At 34.8% G+C, this 17,159-nt stretch overlaps 1 protein-coding gene across 3 annotated transcripts in view; it reads left to right on the top strand.

The window, feature by feature from the left end:
• FZD3 (frizzled class receptor 3) overlaps nt 1–17,159 on the top strand; it is a 75,976-nt gene that overhangs the window by 15,909 nt on the left and 42,908 nt on the right. For all 3 annotated transcript variants that reach the window (XM_024569223.3, XM_045202524.2, XM_045202525.2), the window contains 2 exons: nt 10,458–10,654; nt 14,656–15,673. In XM_024569223.3, the coding sequence (XP_024424991.1) occupies nt 10,458–10,654; nt 14,656–15,673 (1,215 nt within the window). The remainder of the gene's footprint in view (nt 1–10,457; nt 10,655–14,655; nt 15,674–17,159) is intronic.

The raw sequence follows: 17,159 nt of genomic DNA, 5'->3' as shown, positions 1-17,159 counted from the left end.
AGGAAAAAAGTAGGGGTAGATAACAAAACATTATCTATGATATCATCCTGCTTTGGTTGGAGAAGAAAAATGTGTATGTTTATGTAGATCTAGTGACCTGAAAGGCCTTTCCCAAGGCTGGCGGTGGTTGCTCCTGAATTAGTACAATTTATTCGTGTTTTCTCTGTTCTTCATTTAACTTTTTTTTCTGACTTTCTGTAAGAAATACATCATGCTTCTACAAGAATAAAATTAGTACAGAAACTTTATTTTTAAAAACCCAATGGTCCTTTTTGGCATAGCTCCCACTTGCAGTGCCTGAGACTTAGTATTTATTACATATATTTTGATCGAATGACTGAAACTTAAGGAAGAACCTAGTAAATGCCATGAAGTCATAAAGTGCTCAGGAGATTCAAAGAGAAGATGCACGTATGGAAGGCATCAGTTGCAGATGATATTTGAATGGGCTTTGAAAGCTTTTTTTTTAAGGGAGTAGCATAATATACACCTATATAACAATAATTATTAACATTTTGTTGATAGTATTTTTAGGAAATGAAATGTTTTTGATTATATTCTCAAAACACATGATTATATCTTAAGAATACATGCATTATTCAGCAGATTTACTTACTATCTTTTGCTTAGGTTGTTAGTAATAAGGTGTTTTCTCCCCCAAACAACTTAGCGAGTTGGCTTGAGAAGCCTATTGTGTGACAGGGAAACCAGCCAGAAATTAAGAAGCTTCTAAATTGCAAATGTACACACAAGTAATGAAGAATTAATTGCATTTAGTTATTTCTGACTTTTAGGGGAAAATAGCAGCTTTTAACATTTTTAATTGATTCTCTTGTATTGCAAATCACTTTAAAGGAATACCTTTAAAAACTTATTTTCAATTAACTTACTAGGTGTGGTGGAATTTGGTTTGTAAAGTTTTATCTTTTGAGACAGACCACAAGTAACAATTGTTTATGATACTTGAAATATTAAAATTTACTTCCTAAAGGAAAGTCAAATTTTATGAACTCTCTTGAGGACTCGCCTTTGACTTAATATAAATATACTCCTGTGATAATGGCATATTTCTGCAAACCAACTCATTAAAAGACTAGTGGAAAACATTTAATCTGGTGGTGTGAGACACTTATAAATACTAAGATTTGTAAAAGAAAAGGAAATCTATTGGGAGTAAAGGTATTTTGCAAACCTAGATTTTTTTGTAAGACAAAATAATTACTAATATTTTGGACCTTCTCTCATTAGGAATGCTAGTGTTACAAAACAAGGAGTTTTAAAAGGTATATATAATCACTTAAAATTATCCTAAACAGTTCTTTTTACATTTCTTTTTCTAATTTGGATCTGGAATAGAGCAAATACCATTTTTGAATTCTCAAGGCCATTCCACATTTGGCTTCACATTTAGTGAATTTAGTCATAATATTCCCAAACCCAGTAGGATACTATTTCTATGGTTACCAGACCCTTTGTAGAGTAACTAAGATTGGAATTCTGATTCTCATGAGTCAAATTTTGGCCTTTGACTCTCTCCCCTTTTCACACCCCTTGCTAAGCTTCGGCTGTTGCTATGCTTGAAGGCTTGTCAGCTAGCAGGTTCCCATGGTAACAGGAATGGAAATTTGAAGGAAGAAAGAGATTGGGAGCACAAAGGCTTGGTTGATTTGAATTTGGAAGAATAGAAGAATGGAAGGTTCCATTTGTGTACCCTTGTTGTGGAAACCAGAAATTTAATTTCAGAAAGTTACTTTTCAGTTTGTAAACTTCCTATACCTGGTCTTAATTTAGTTAACAAAAGTATTACTATTTAAGGAAGTACTCAATAAGAATATTAACATTTAGTCAGCTAAAGATCCTTTTTCTACTTCATAGTGCTTTGAAAGTATTACTTATTTTATATATTCTCAACTTTACAGTATTCAGGCTACCTCATTTAATTTTTATTTTCCTGAGGTTAAAAATTGTTAGGGTTAAAGTCAAGGCAATTTGCTTATTTGAAAAATACTAATATTTTTATTTATTTTTATGTAACAGCTTTATTGAGGTATAATTTGTATACAATAAACTGAACTCATTTAAAGTGTTCAATTAGATGAATTTTGAGAGGTGTCTGTAGTATGTACCTATGAAACCATCACCACATCAAAGGATAGAGCATTTCCATCACCTCAAAAGCCGCCCCCTGTTGACTCCCTGCTCCAAGAAGCAACAACTGATCTGCTTTCTGTCACTGTGGATTAGTTTCATTTTCTGGAGTTTTATATAAATATAGTCATAGAGTATTAACTTTTTTATGTCTGGCTTCTCTCATCCCAGCATAATGATTTTGAGATTCATCTATGTTTTGTTTTGCTTTTTAAAACATCATTTTCATTGACTTTCTCACTTGGCATTTGAGAACAAGGAATTTAGCAGGTTTCCTCATGCCCATCAAATAGGCCTTCTACAGCTCTATTAATTTGCAGCTCTTCCCTAATCCCCTTTTAAAGCTATCATTTACTGGGTTCTGTATGCTAACTATTTTATGTATTATTATTATTATTATTTATATACTATTAAGGCCATTTTACAAAGGAGAAAACTGAAGTTTAGAGAGAGGTTATGTAGAACAAATTGGTTAAGTTCAAGGGCTTTGGATAAGAATGCCAAGGTATGACTCAGCTCTGTGTAGCTGTGTGATCTTGGGCAAATTACTTAACTTTCTATGCCTTATTTCCTTCACACGTATTAAAAAATGGGATTAATGATAATAGTACTTACTTTATGGGACTGTTGAGATGACTAATGGAATAATGTGTATAAGGCACTTAGAACACTGCCTGGCTCAGAGTACCTGTCAGTAAATGCTAGCTGAGATACAGCACAAGGTACTTACAGCTAGTAAGTGACAGAAGCATAAACTTGTAGCTTTAGGCTTAGTGCAAGCAGTGCAAAGTGTCACTCACATCAATTTTATAATTCACGATGGGCTCACAGATGGAGGTTTTACGAACGTAGTAACACAATATTGGATTAGTTGGTATCTTATGTATTGCTTAACACCAAGCAAGTTTGAGACTTGCTTAAGACATTCATATGCATATATATGATGCATGTGCATCCATCTCATGTGACTCTAGTACATTTTTTAACTTCTAATTTTAAAATAATTATAGATTCACAGGACATTGCCAAAATAGTACAGGAGATTCTGTGTACTCTCCCTGGTTTCCCCCATCTTACTATCTTGTATAACTATTTCACAGTATCAAAACCTGGAAATTAACATTGGTACAATCTACAGACCTTATATCATAGTTCACCAGTTTTTATATGTACTCATTTTATGTGTATATAAATGCATATATGTGTCATCTTTGCAATTTTATCACATGCGTAAGTTGATACAGCCACTGTTACAGTTAAGACACAGAACTGTTATATCACCACCAAGGAACTCCTTTTCTAATTACAGGCAACCACTAATTTGTTCTCCATCTCTATAATTTTGTCATTTCAAGAACGTTACATAAATAGAGTCATACAGTATGTAATTTTTTGAGATTAGCTTTTTTTCATTTAGCATGATGCCCTTGAGATCCATCCAAGTTGTTACAGGTATGAATAATAATTGTTTTTAATAGCTGAGTAGTATTCCATTATAGAGATGAGCTATAATTTGCTTAACCAATCACCCATTGAAGGACATTGGGTTGTTTCCAGCTCTTTGCAATTACAAATAAAGCTGCTACGAAAATTCATGTACTGCTTTTTTGTGCAACTGTAACTTTTTTGCCAACACCTTGATCTCGGACTTCTAGCTTCCAGAAATGTGAGAAAATGAGTTTCTGTTGTTTAAACCACTCAGTTTGTGTGATACTTTGTTATAGGAGCCTTAGCAAACTAATAAAATGTATACCTGTTCATTTATTTCTGTTTTCCTTGATCTATTTTGTCAATGTTTTATATAAGTTTTATGCATGTTTTATTGAATTTATACCATGTTTGGGATTTTTAGTGATTATGAATGTATAGTTTTAGTTTAGTTCCTGCATGCTCAATATACAGAAAAATACAGTTGTTATAATGTTTTTCTTATATCCTGCAACCTTGCTGAACTCACTTGGTAGTTTTAGGTGTGTGTGTTTTAGATTTCTTGAGATGTTTTACGTAGACAATAATACCATCTGCAAGTAGGGATAGTTTTCTTTTTCCAGATAGTTTGCTCTGTTATGCTGGTAGGGCTTCCAGTACTATGTTGAGTAAGATTGGTGAGACCAGGCATCTGTCCCTTGTCTCCAATCTTAGAGGTAAGAATCCAGTGTTTCAGTATTGAGTATGATGTTAACTCTAGGGTTTTAGTAGGTGCACTTCACCAAATTGAGGAAGTTGCCCTGTAATTCTAGTTTGCTGAAAACTTTTAATACCGTGAATGCTGTTTGTGCATCATTTGGTATGATCATGTTAATTTGATGGATTACATTGATTGATTTTGGAATATTGAGTCAGCCTTGACTTTGTGGAACAAACCATACTAGGTTATGGTATATAATGCTTTTAATATATTTTTGGATTTGATTTGCTACTCTTTTGTTGAGGATTTTTTCATTCATGTTCATGTGGGATATTGGTTTATAATTTCCTTTTGTACTATCTTTGTTTGCCTTCCATAGTAATCCTTGCTTCATGGAATTAATTGAGATTGATTCTCTGCTGTTTTCTGGAAGAAATTGTGTAGAGTTGGTATTAATTCTTTGAATGTTGGTTAGATTTTAGTAGTGAAATCATCTGGCCTGTGCATTTCTTTTTCAGGATGTTTTAAACTACAAATAAATTTCTTTAATAGTTACAGGATTTTTCAGATTATCAGTTTCATCTTGGGTGAGTTTTGGTAGTTTGTAGCTTTGGAGGAATTAGTTCACTTCATCTAAATTGTCAACTTTAAGTATGTAGAGTTGTTTGTAATATTCTCTTAACTTTTTTAAAAAAATTTATTGTTTATACTGTTATGGTTGTCCCAATTTTTCACTCTATGCACCCCTCCCCCAGTACCCACTTTCCACAGTCAATCCCCACACTGTTGTTCATGTTCATGAGTGATGCATTTATGTTCTTTGGCTGATCCTTTCACCTTCTTTCAGCCTGTCTCCCCCTCCCCCTCAACTCTTACAGCTGTCAGTCCGTTCTTTGTTTCTGTGCCTCTGATTATATTTTGCTGGCTAGTTTATTTTGTTCCTTAGATTCTGGTTATAAGTGAGATCATGTGGTATTTGTCTTTCATTGCCTGGCTTATTTCACTTAGCATAATAGTCTCCACTTCCATCCATCGTGTTGCAAAAGGTAAGAATTCCTTCTTTTTTACTGTTGCATTATATTCCATTGTGTAAATGCACCACAGCTTTTTTATCAGCTCATCTACTGAGGTGCACTTGGGCTATTTCCAGACCTTGGCTGTTGTAAATAATGCTGCTGTGAACACAGGGGTACATGTATTCTTTTGAATTGGTGTTTCAGGATTCTTTGGATGTATTCCCAGCAGTGGAATGGCTGGGTCAAAAGGCAGTTCTGTTTTTAATTTCATGAGAAAACTCCATGCTGTTTTCCAGAATGGTTGCACCAGTCTGCATTCTCACCAACAGTGCACTAGGGTTCCCTTTTCTCCACATTCTTGCCGGCACTTGTTTGTTGATATATTGATGATAACCACTCTGACAGGTATGAGGTGCTACCTCATTGTGGTTTTAATTTTTATCTCCCTGATTGTTAGTGATATTGAGCATTTTTTCATATGTCTATGGGTCATCTGTATGTCTTCTTTGGAGAAGCGTCTGTTTAGGTCCTTTGCCCATTTTTTAATTGGATTGTTTGTCTTCCTGGTGTTGAGTCATGAGTTCTTTATATATTTTGGAGATGAAACCCTTGTCTGATGTATAATTGGCAAATATGTTCTCCTCTACAGTGGGTTCCCTTTTCATTTTGCTGATGGTTTCTTTAACTGTGCAGAAGCTTTTTAATTTTATACAGTCTCATTTATTTTTTCCTTTGTTTCCCTTGCCCTAGGAGATATATTGGCAAAAATATTGCTACACAAGATATCTGAAATTTACTGCCTCTGTTTTCCTAGAATTTTTATGGTATCATGACTTATATTTAAGTCTTTTATCCATTTTTAGTTTATTCTTGTGTATGGTGTAAGTTGGTGATCTGGTTTCATTTTTTTTGCAAGTACTACTCTAGTTCTCCTAACATTTATTGAAGACACGGTCTTTACTCCATTGCATACTCTTGCCTCCTTTGTCAGATATTAATGGTCCATAAAGGCATGGGTTTATTTCCAGGCTCTCTATTCTGTTCCATTGGTCTATGTGCCTGTTCTTATGCCGTTACCAGACTGTTTTGATCACAATGGCCTTATAGTATAGTTTGGTATGTAAGGTATTGTGATCCCTCCAACTTTGTTCTTCTTTATCAAAATTGTTGAGGCTATTCGGGGTCATTTTTGGTTCTGTATAAATTTTTGGAATATTTCTTCTAGATCTGTGAAATATGCCATTGGTATTTTAATAGGAATTGTGTTGAATCTATAGATTGCTTTGGGTAGTATAGACATTTTAATGATGTTAATTCTTCCAGTCCACAAGCACAGCATATTCTTCCACTTATTTGTATCTTCCTCAATTTCTTTCTTCAGTGTCCTATAGTTTTCCAAATACAGCTCTTTCATCTCCTTGGTTAAATTTTTTCCTAGGTACCTCACTTTTTTTTGTTGCAACAGTAAATGGGATTATTTTCTTAGTTTTTCCTTCTGATAGTTGATATCGGTATATAGAAATGCAATGGATTTCTGAGTATTGATTTTGTATCCTGCTACTTGGCCAAATTAATTTATTAGGTCTAGTAATTTTTTTTGGTGGAGCCTGTAGCATTTTCCATGTACAGTATCATGTCATCTGTGAATAATGACAGTTTTACTCCCTCCTTTCCAAATTGGATGCCTTTTATTTCTTCTTCTTGTCTGATCGCTGTGGCTAGGACTTCCCAGTACTATGTTGAATAAGAGTGCTGAAAGTGGACATTCCTGTCTTGTTCCTGATATTAGAGGAAATGCTTTCGTTTTTGCCCATTGACTATGATGTTGGATGTAAGTTTTCTGTATATGGCCTTTATTATGTTGAAGTATGAGCCCTCTATTCCCACTTTGCTGAGAGTTTTTATCATAAATGGGTGCTGGATTTTATCAGATGCTTTTTCTGAATATATTGATATGTATTCCCTTATCTTTTTAATGTCTGCAGAGACTCTAGTAACATCCTTTCTTTCATTCTTGATATTAGTTATTTGTGTTTCTCATTTTTCTTTATTAGTCTTGCTAAAAGCTTATCAATTAAAAATTTTTTAAAAAATTATAGATTTTAGAGAAAGGAAGAGGTGAGAAAGAGAGAAACATCCGTCTATTGCTCCAACCGCCTGGCACCCACTGGTTGTTTCTTGTTATGTGCCCTGATTGAAGGTTGAACCTGCAACCTTGGTGGATTGGGATGGTGCTCTAACCAACCGACCCACCCTACCCAGGCTTGAAGCTTATCTAAATTTTTGATATTTTCAAAGAACCAGGTCTTGGTTTGAGTGATTTTTTTCTCTATTATTTGTCTGTTTTCAGTTTCATTGATTTCTCCTCTTTATTTTCTTCCCATTTGCTTGCTTTTTGTTTATTTTTCTCCCTTTGGCTATTAATAATGGTGCTCTGCTATGAACATTCATATACAGATTTTTGCTTGAATACCATTTTTAATCCTTTTAGGTATGTATGTGGTAGTGGAATTGCTGGATCATATGTTAATTCTGTGTTTAGCTTCTTGAGGAATCACCAAACATTTCCATAGTGGTTGCCTCATTTTATATTCCCATAAACAATGTATAAGGATTTCAATTTCTCCACAGTTTTATCAACACTTCTTATTTATTTAGATTATAGCTATCCTAGTGGGTGTGATATAGTATCTCATTGTGGTTTTGATTTACATTTCCCTAATGACTGACATTGAGCATCTTTTCATGAGCTTATTGGTCGTTGCATAACTTCTTTGGAGAAATGCCTGTTCAAGTTCTTGGCCCATTTAAAAAAAATTGGGTCATTTGTCTTTTTGATGAGTTATAGGAGTTCTTTATGTATTCTGGATACCAGACCCTTATCAGCTATCAGATTTATAAATATTTTCTTTCATTCTAAGGTTTGTCTGTTCATTCTCTTGATAGTGTCCTTTAATACAGAAAAGCTTTTAATTTTGAATTTGATTTTTGATGAAGTCCAATTTATCTATTTTTTTGTGTGTGTTTTTGGTGTCATAACTAAGAAACCATTGCCAAATCCGAGGTCATTTGGTTTACTCCTGTGTTTTCTTCTGTAAGTTTCATAGATTTTGTTCTTATATTTAGGCCTCTGATACATTTTGAGTTATTTTTTGTATGTGGTGTAAAGCAAGAGTCCAGCTTTATTTTTTTGCATGTAAGTTTTTGTAGCCTCACAAGACCACCCAGGTTGATGGTTTAATGACTGATGGTTGATGGTTGATGGTTTCTCAGTTTTATAGCATCAACTTAGGCAAAACTTGATTCTTAGCCTCTTGCCCTATGTCCAGATTCAACAAATGCCTCCTTGGAAATGTGGCTACACTAACCAGGCCACCTCACCATGCTTTCCTGCTCTCTGGATTCTTGGTCTCTCTAGTTCTTTTCTTTCATAGTTCTCCAAAGCCTTCAATTTTAAAAACTTTTTTCTGTATTATAATGTTGTTCTTGATGGACTCATTGGTTTAATACAAACTGTTCCTTAATACCTGGAAGTGATAGTAACATATAGTTTATCACTACAGGTAGTTTATTGTTATATATCATATAACAATATAATATATTGCATGTCACATCCATTATACAGTTAACAACTTTGACATTGGTTTCTTTAAGTAACTCTTGCTTTTCTGACTGCATTGTGTATGGAAGATCTCTGGAAAAATATATGAGGAAGGACCCAAAAAACTTGGAATTTATTTATAAAAAATTGTATATTCTTACATGTTTAAACTTTGATCACCTTCAGAGTACTCTCCATTTGATAAAGTGGGATTCTTTTCAAGACTTTTTTTCCACTGCTCAAAACAGTTTTTGAAATTGATTTTGATGCCTTTTAATGCTTCTGCCATTTTTTGTTTCACTTGTTTCACATTGGCAAAAAGTCTCCCTTTGAAGACTTATTTCATCTGGGGAAACCAAATAAAGTCCCTTGGGGGCAGGACAAGACCGGATGAATAGGGAGAGTGGGACTTGGGGTTTTTCCGATTTTGGTCAAAAACTGCTTGAACACTCATTGTGGTGTGGGTAGGTGCACTTGTAAATCACTTATCATGAAATGGGCAAATATGTTGAAAGAGTCTTCAGAAAAAAATTAACGAAGCTGAACGCAGCCTCTCACAACTACACCAGCTGGTACATTGGTACAGATGGGTTCCTAGAACACTAACCTAGCCGGGGAAGCCTGTACTGTAAGGATCCACCCTCCAGAAGATAATCTCAGTTTTTTGGGGGGTCCTGCTTTGTATATTAGTGTAGGAATGAATTGATTCTTTGCTCATTAGGCCTGGTGGTGAGAATATTTGTTATCAATTCAAAATCAACAGTGACACTGAAACTGTTATATAAGCAAGTGAAAAAAACATTTGACAGTCAAAAGCCCAGATGTACACTTCTTGGGATATTTGATCTATTCCTGTGATTATGATGATGACTTTAAGTTTCATGTGGTTATATGTGTGGAGCCACCATTATTCTTCTTTCTGTTTTCTTAACATCATCTTACAGTGTTAGCTCTGTTTATATCATGTGATTTCAGAGTTTAAGAACTCTTTTTTAAAAAAAAAAATTTTAACATAAAAAGAACAATAAAATATGAGAAAGGGGGAGCGATCTCTTCCCTACTTCTCATCCTTGAAATAACTACTAGTATACCTACTTTTTTCCCCTCCCCTCCCCTCTCCTTCCCTTTTCCTGCTTGTCCTCTCTCTCCTGCTGATACATGTTAACTGAAGAAATTGTAGAAGTTGAAATACATAAAAGGGAGAATATTAAAATCTCTTACAAGTAGTAATCACTCTTTTGAGCATTTGGCATAGATCTTTTGTATTTTTTCTTTATAAAATGAATCGTATTTTTAGTGGTTCTAAGCCATATCTCATTAATATCACCTGTAACAATCAAAAGATACATATAGATTCTGGGATACACCTCAGACTTAACCAAACCAGAATTTCCAGGGCTAAGAGGGTTTGTTGGAAAAAAAAAAAAAAAAAAAGCTCTCCTTCAAAATTTTTAATAACCTTCAAAAGTTTTTTATAAGAAAAAATGAATATTGTAATATTGTATATAGAAAACTTTAATTTATTTACTATTTCTCTAATGATTCAATTTTAACTTTTTCCTAGCCATTCCACCCTATGGTGAATCTGGATTGTTCTCGGGATTTCCGACCATTTCTTTGTGCACTCTATGCTCCCATTTGTATGGAATATGGACGGGTCACACTTCCCTGTCGTAGACTGTGTCAGCGGGCTTACAGCGAGTGTTCAAAGCTTATGGAGATGTTTGGTGTCCCTTGGCCTGAAGATATGGAATGCAGTAGGTGCGAAAATCATATTTTTCATGGATCATTACTTATGTCACAGCATACTTAAAAATTACTTGTCTTCTAGTTCATCAATTTTTTAAAAGTGTGTATATTAGCCTCAGTTTCAAACAGCTGTTTTATGGCTTCAGAATTATTCATTTCCTTAGAAATTTGGAGACACTAAATAGAAAATGTAAAAAAAGAGAAACATTACTATGAGGAAGTTTTTAAAAGAATTAAGGAGAATGTAAGACTGAATACTGAATCAGCAGAATAGTTGATTTTTTTTCTCCCTTAAATTTTTTTTCTGGTTATAAAAGTAATGCCATTTATGAAAATTAGAAAGTACAGAGAAGAAAATAATCATTTGTTGCCTCATCGTTAAAAACCTGTAATGATGAGTTAATAGGACTTAAATATCTTTATTATTTAAATGTGTTAATGATTAAAGTAGTTCTGTCAGTTCTGGTTTTCTGTCATGTATTAATAGACCAGACCCAGAAAATGTCAGATGCTTTTCTAATTATTTACAATATATAGATTGTAAGCATTTCCTAAAGGTTAGAAGATGTTTACTGGACAGTCTTACAGATTTGTATCAGAGAACATTATTATTAGCAGCATTTTTTTTAATTGACCTTGGAGAGAGAGAAACAAAAATTTGTTGTTCCACTTATGTACCCATTCATTAGTTGCTTCTTGTATGTGCCCTGACCAGGGATCAAACCCTTAATCTTGGTGGATCAGGATGAGGCTCTAACCAACTGAGCTACTTCGCCAGGGCAATGCTGTATTACTTATATAAATTGTGCTTTTTTTTGTATTCTGAAACATTTCAGAATACAAAATAATGGGTACTTGTATGTACCTATTACTGTCTGGCTTTGTCCAATCTTAACATTTTGCAATGTTTGCTTCTTAGTTTTTCTTTTAAAAAAATATTTATTTATTTTTAGAGAAAGGGAGGGAGAAAGAGAGGGAGAGAAACATCAGTGCCTGGTTACTTCTCGTGTGCCCCCAGCTGGGGACCTGGACTGTAACCCAGGCATGTGCCCTGACTGGGAATCGAACAGGCAACCCTTTAGTTTGCAGGCCGGTGCTTAACCCACTGAGTCACACCAGCCAGGACATCTTTTTAAGAAATAAAACAGTACAGATGGAGTTGAAATGTCTTTCTTTGGTACCTGTCTTGATTTCATTCCCTTCTTTCCTCCCCGGAGATGAAGTGATCATTATGTTAAATTTGTTGTTAATCCTCCCTGTTTGTTTTTATACTCCTTATACTTATATACATATCCATAAATAACATTAAAATTTTTTTACATGTACCTACATTTATGTCTTTAGGCCTGGTTGATTCCCTTTAATTTTCTTGGTTAGGGCTATATGAAAATATTTATTCAACAATAATTAATTCAACAAATATTGGATGTGTTCTGTGCGCTGGGCACTATTCTATGTTGAAGACAAGCAGTGAACAAAATGTCTCTGTTCTTATAGGGCTGAAGTGCTAGTGGTGGGAGATATCACATAGATAGTGTCAGATCCTAAGGAATGGCTATTAAGAAAGAGTAGAGTTAGGTGATAGTGATACAATACAGGGAAGCAGAAGGACTCTGTTTTTTTTTTTGTGGAGATATTAGGGAAGGCCTTTTTGATAAGGAGACATTGAACAGGGACCTAAGTAAGGTGAAAGAACAAATAATACAGATATTTAGGGAAGAGCAGTCCAGGTAAGGAAACAGCAGCAAGTTTAAAGGTTCTGAAGTGGAAGCATGCTTGGTATAGTCAAAGAACAACAAGGAGACAAAGGGGCTGGAGTCCAGTGAGTGAGGGAGAATGGAAAGATTAAATAATATCAGAAAAGTACTAGGGGCAGGGGGCATTTTGTAGCTCTGGCATGGAATTTGGATTTGACTCCAAGTGAGAAGGGAAGCAAGCCATTGGAGGATTTTGAGCGGAAGAAACACGATCTGAGCACAGGTGTGGCTGCTGTGTTTAAGTGGAGATCAACAATTGGAAGCCACTCCCAGAAGTCCAGGAAAGAGGCACAGATGTCCCAAATCGCGGGTGGGAGTGTGTGGGGGGCAGCAGGGGAGAAGAAGAGAAGTTGTCAGATTCTGGATATATCACAAAGTAGAATGACAGGATTTGCCGGTAGATTGTGAGGTGTAAATGAGAGAGAACGGACTTCAAAGATGACCCCAAGGTTTTGGCCCGAGCAGACTAGAAGAATGGAATTATCACTTGTGGAGATGGAGAAATCTAAGAAGTAGAAATCAAGAGTTTGGTTTTGGAAAGCTTAAAGAGTGAAGGGCATGTATCTGTTGAATTGGCATTTGGATATACAAATATATCTGTAAAAACATATAGTATTACTTTGCATGGTTTTAAATTTTATGTCATTGTTTATGTACTCATGCATGTGCAGACACACAGAGACACACATACACATATATTTCTGCAACATGCTTACCTCTCCAGCCTCATCTCTTGTTACAAGTCATACACACCTCAAGTTCCAGCAATACTAAACACACCCTGTTTAGACCTCGATGCTTTTGCTTGCATTTCTTGCAAAAGTACTGTTTGGCATACTTCAATACTGGCAAATACTGATTCAAAATTCTATGGGACTTACTCTATGAAGTCTTTTATAACCTCTTCCCCTGAAATAATTAATCCTTCTCTATATCAGTTTATACTTTATATAGATTTTGATTGCTTCGTTATCACACTGCTGTATTTTATGTTGTTTTTACAAGTGTCTATCTCCTTTTAGACTCAAGGATAAAGATCCTGTTTTGTTTTGTTTTGTTTTGTTTGTCTGTATGTTAAACCCCTGGCATACTGCAGGATTCCAATAAATGCCTGAATGCAGTAAGTTTCTGTCTTTTGGTTTTATAATTCCAAGCCCTGTGAAGAAAATGGTTTATATTGGAACATAAAAGTTTAATCCGCTACAGCACAAGGTTATGCATGCATTTGGCAACCAATATCAATGATAGTTTCTTGGAATCTATTTGATGCATATAAACTAGTAAACATTTAGTTAGTGGGCATCTGAAAGGCTTAGAAACTGTTACTGGAAAGAAATTTGAAGATGCAGGAAGGTTGTGAGAATGGTACCCTTAGTCATGTAAGTGTGTCTGCAAAACTCTGTTTTCTTTGTCCTGAGGCTACGATACTTTCTCAAGTCTGTGGATCTAGAAAATTGTTAAAATGCACATTTCTTGGGCCCTAGCACAGGTATACTGGAATTATACTGGTTTGTGGTGGTGGGGACCAAGAATTTATACTTTAAAAGGACCTTAAATTTTCTCATTCACTTTAAAGTTTGAGAATAACTGAATTAGAGAATGCAGTAGGTTGCAGAGAAATTACGGGTGGTAGGTAAGAACTAGTTGACATTGGAGACCTTGGAAGGCCTGTAATTAACCAATATGATAAGCAGAGAGTGACTATAAAATGGAAAGAAAAAAACCTAAAAACTAAGCCACTTGTAAGGATTTTAAAATGCTAATCTAACTCAAAATTCCTTGGGCCATGCATTTAGTGAATATTTTTAATTCTTATGTTTAAGTTCTATTTGGATCTAGAGGAAATTGAGGACTATACTGTAGTTAGACAAAATTAACTTTTAGCTTCTATTCTGTTGGGGCTATACATTTATATTTACTTATTTTACTTATTTTATATATGTTTATATTGTGTGTCCTAAATAAACAGTTTATATATATACTTTTTTGATGGCTATGCTTGACTGTTTTAAGAAAAACTACTGTTTAAAGAAAAAACAAGTATAAAACCTTATCATTTTTGGTCAACTATGGAAGTCTAGTTGTATTATCTGAACAGAAGGTATCACCATTTACTTTATTTCTACTTATTGTAATGTGTTCCCAGTACATAAGAATAAATAGTAAGGGCACAAGGTGCTAAATTTGGAAATCCAAATTGTTAGGTCGCAGTAGATTTCCCAATAAGTAAAATGGTTCTCATTTTGTATTTTTTAGGTTCCCAGATTGTGATGAGCCATACCCTCGACTTGTGGATCTGAATTTAGCTGGAGATCCTACTGAAGGAGCCCCAGTGGCAGTACAGAGGGACTATGGTTTTTGGTGTCCCCGAGAGTTGAAAATTGATCCTGACCTTGGTTATTCTTTTTTGCACGTGCGTGATTGTTCGCCTCCTTGTCCAAATATGTACTTTAGGAGAGAAGAACTTTCATTTGCTCGATATTTCATAGGATTGATTTCAATCATTTGCCTCTCTGCCACATTGTTTACTTTTTTAACTTTTTTGATTGATGTCACAAGATTCCGTTATCCTGAAAGACCTATTATATTTTATGCAGTCTGCTACATGATGGTATCATTAATTTTCTTCATTGGGTTTTTGCTCGAGGACCGAGTAGCCTGCAATGCATCTAGCCCCGCACAGTATAAGGCTTCCACAGTAACACAAGGATCTCATAATAAAGCCTGTACCATGCTTTTTATGGTACTTTATTTTTTTACTATGGCTGGCAGCGTTTGGTGGGTAATTCTTACCATCACATGGTTCTTGGCAGCTGTGCCAAAGTGGGGTAGTGAAGCTATTGAGAAGAAAGCATTGCTGTTTCACGCCAGTGCATGGGGCATCCCTGGAACTCTAACTATCATCCTTTTAGCGATGAATAAAATTGAAGGTGACAATATCAGTGGCGTGTGTTTTGTTGGCCTCTACGATGTTGATGCATTGAGATATTTTGTTCTTGCACCCCTCTGCCTATATGTGGTGGTTGGAATTTCACTCCTCTTAGCTGGCATTATATCACTAAACAGAGTTCGAATCGAGATTCCATTAGAAAAGGAGAACCAAGATAAATTGGTGAAGTTTATGATCCGGATTGGTGTTTTCAGCATTCTTTATCTCGTACCACTCTTGGTTGTAATTGGATGCTACTTTTACGAGCAAGCTTACCGTGGCATCTGGGAAACAACATGGATACAAGAACGCTGCAGAGAATATCACATTCCATGCCCATATCAGGTAAGGGAAACCTTGTTCTAAATTTCAGAATATGTAACAGTGAAAAGAGGACATATTACTACAAAGAGCTAATCTTAGCTGGGTTTTTAAAAAACTCTTCATGAATCTTCAACTTGTACATTAAAAGTTTAAAGTGAAGATAATGAACAAAATATATGGTAGTAAGAATGTCATACACATGTCTCTATAAACATCTTCCTTTTAAAATACAACTTTTACAAGTCTAAGCTATGGCTTTTAAGCAATTTACTTCTGTTACCTCAAAACGGTTGCTCAGTGATTCTTTAGAAGTCTACAGGTTAGAGGGGAGGAAGCACTGTCTTTCTGTGGAAATCGTACTGATACTCAAAATAGGAATTAATTGTTTTAACAGTTTTACAGAAGTAATAGAATGCAGTTATACAAACTAGCTCATCTCTTAATTGATCTTGGTTTTTCTCTTTTGCATACTGAGTATTTTGTAATTTCCCTTTTAGTTTAAAGAGATTAGATAGTCATAATCATAGAATTTTAGATGTAGAAAGAACTTCGAAGATCATTGATTTAGGTTCCCTCTATAGAGTTGTTAAACATCTGTCTCATTGGAGGCTTAGAAATGTATAGTAACTTGCTCACACTCATCTGGGATTTAGTCCTAGGAAAGGAGTGGAACAAGGAAAGTAATTCAGAGGAGTTGATGCTAAGTATTTATCTCTCTCATTTTAAAACCTTCTCTGGAACTATGCTACTAGTAGCTATGACCCTCTCTTCTTCTTTTTAAGACAAGTTTTCTTTAATCATAATAGTTTTATTCAGGTCTTTTATTTCTTCTTGAGGCATTTTTGAGACATTATATTTTTCTAAAAAGTTATTTCATCTTTTCAAATAAATTGGTATAAAGCTATTCACATTTTTTATTTTGAAAATTGTTACTATTTACTTTTTTGGTTCCTAATGTATGGTCTTTTTTTTTTTTCCTTCCCTTGATCAATCTTACTAGAGGATTATCTTTTTAGTTCAGTTATTTCTTTTGTTACCTTACTTTGTTTCTACCGCTTTTCCTTGGAATTACAGTTGACCCTTGAACAATGTGGAGATTATGGGTGCCAACTGCCACGCAATAGAAAATCTGTATATAACTTTTGACTTCCCCAAAACTTAACTATAGTTATCCCTTGATATCCACAGGGAAGTGTTTCCAGGAACCCTGTGGATACCCAAATCCATGATACTCAAGTCCCTTTTATAAAATGGCATAGAACAGTGCATATATACAGTCAAACGTTGGTTGAACCCACAGTTGCAAAACTTGGGATCAGAGGGCTGACTGTGTATTGTAAAAAATCTGCATGTAAGTGGCCCACGCAGTTCAAATCTGTGTTGTTCACTGGTCAACTATACTTTGTTTTTCTGAATTCTTGAAAATTCAACTCATGCATTGTGAATATCTCTTGATTTTTGAAGTGCATTAATTAATTATTTAAAGTTTAACCAAAAACCCATTATT

Source organism: Desmodus rotundus, chromosome 9 (genome assembly GCF_022682495.2).
Source record: "Desmodus rotundus isolate HL8 chromosome 9, HLdesRot8A.1, whole genome shotgun sequence".
Classification (NCBI taxonomy): domain Eukaryota; kingdom Metazoa; phylum Chordata; class Mammalia; order Chiroptera; family Phyllostomidae; genus Desmodus; species Desmodus rotundus.
Note: the sequence above shows the minus strand (reverse complement) of the source record. Positions and strands in the feature narration are given on the sequence as shown.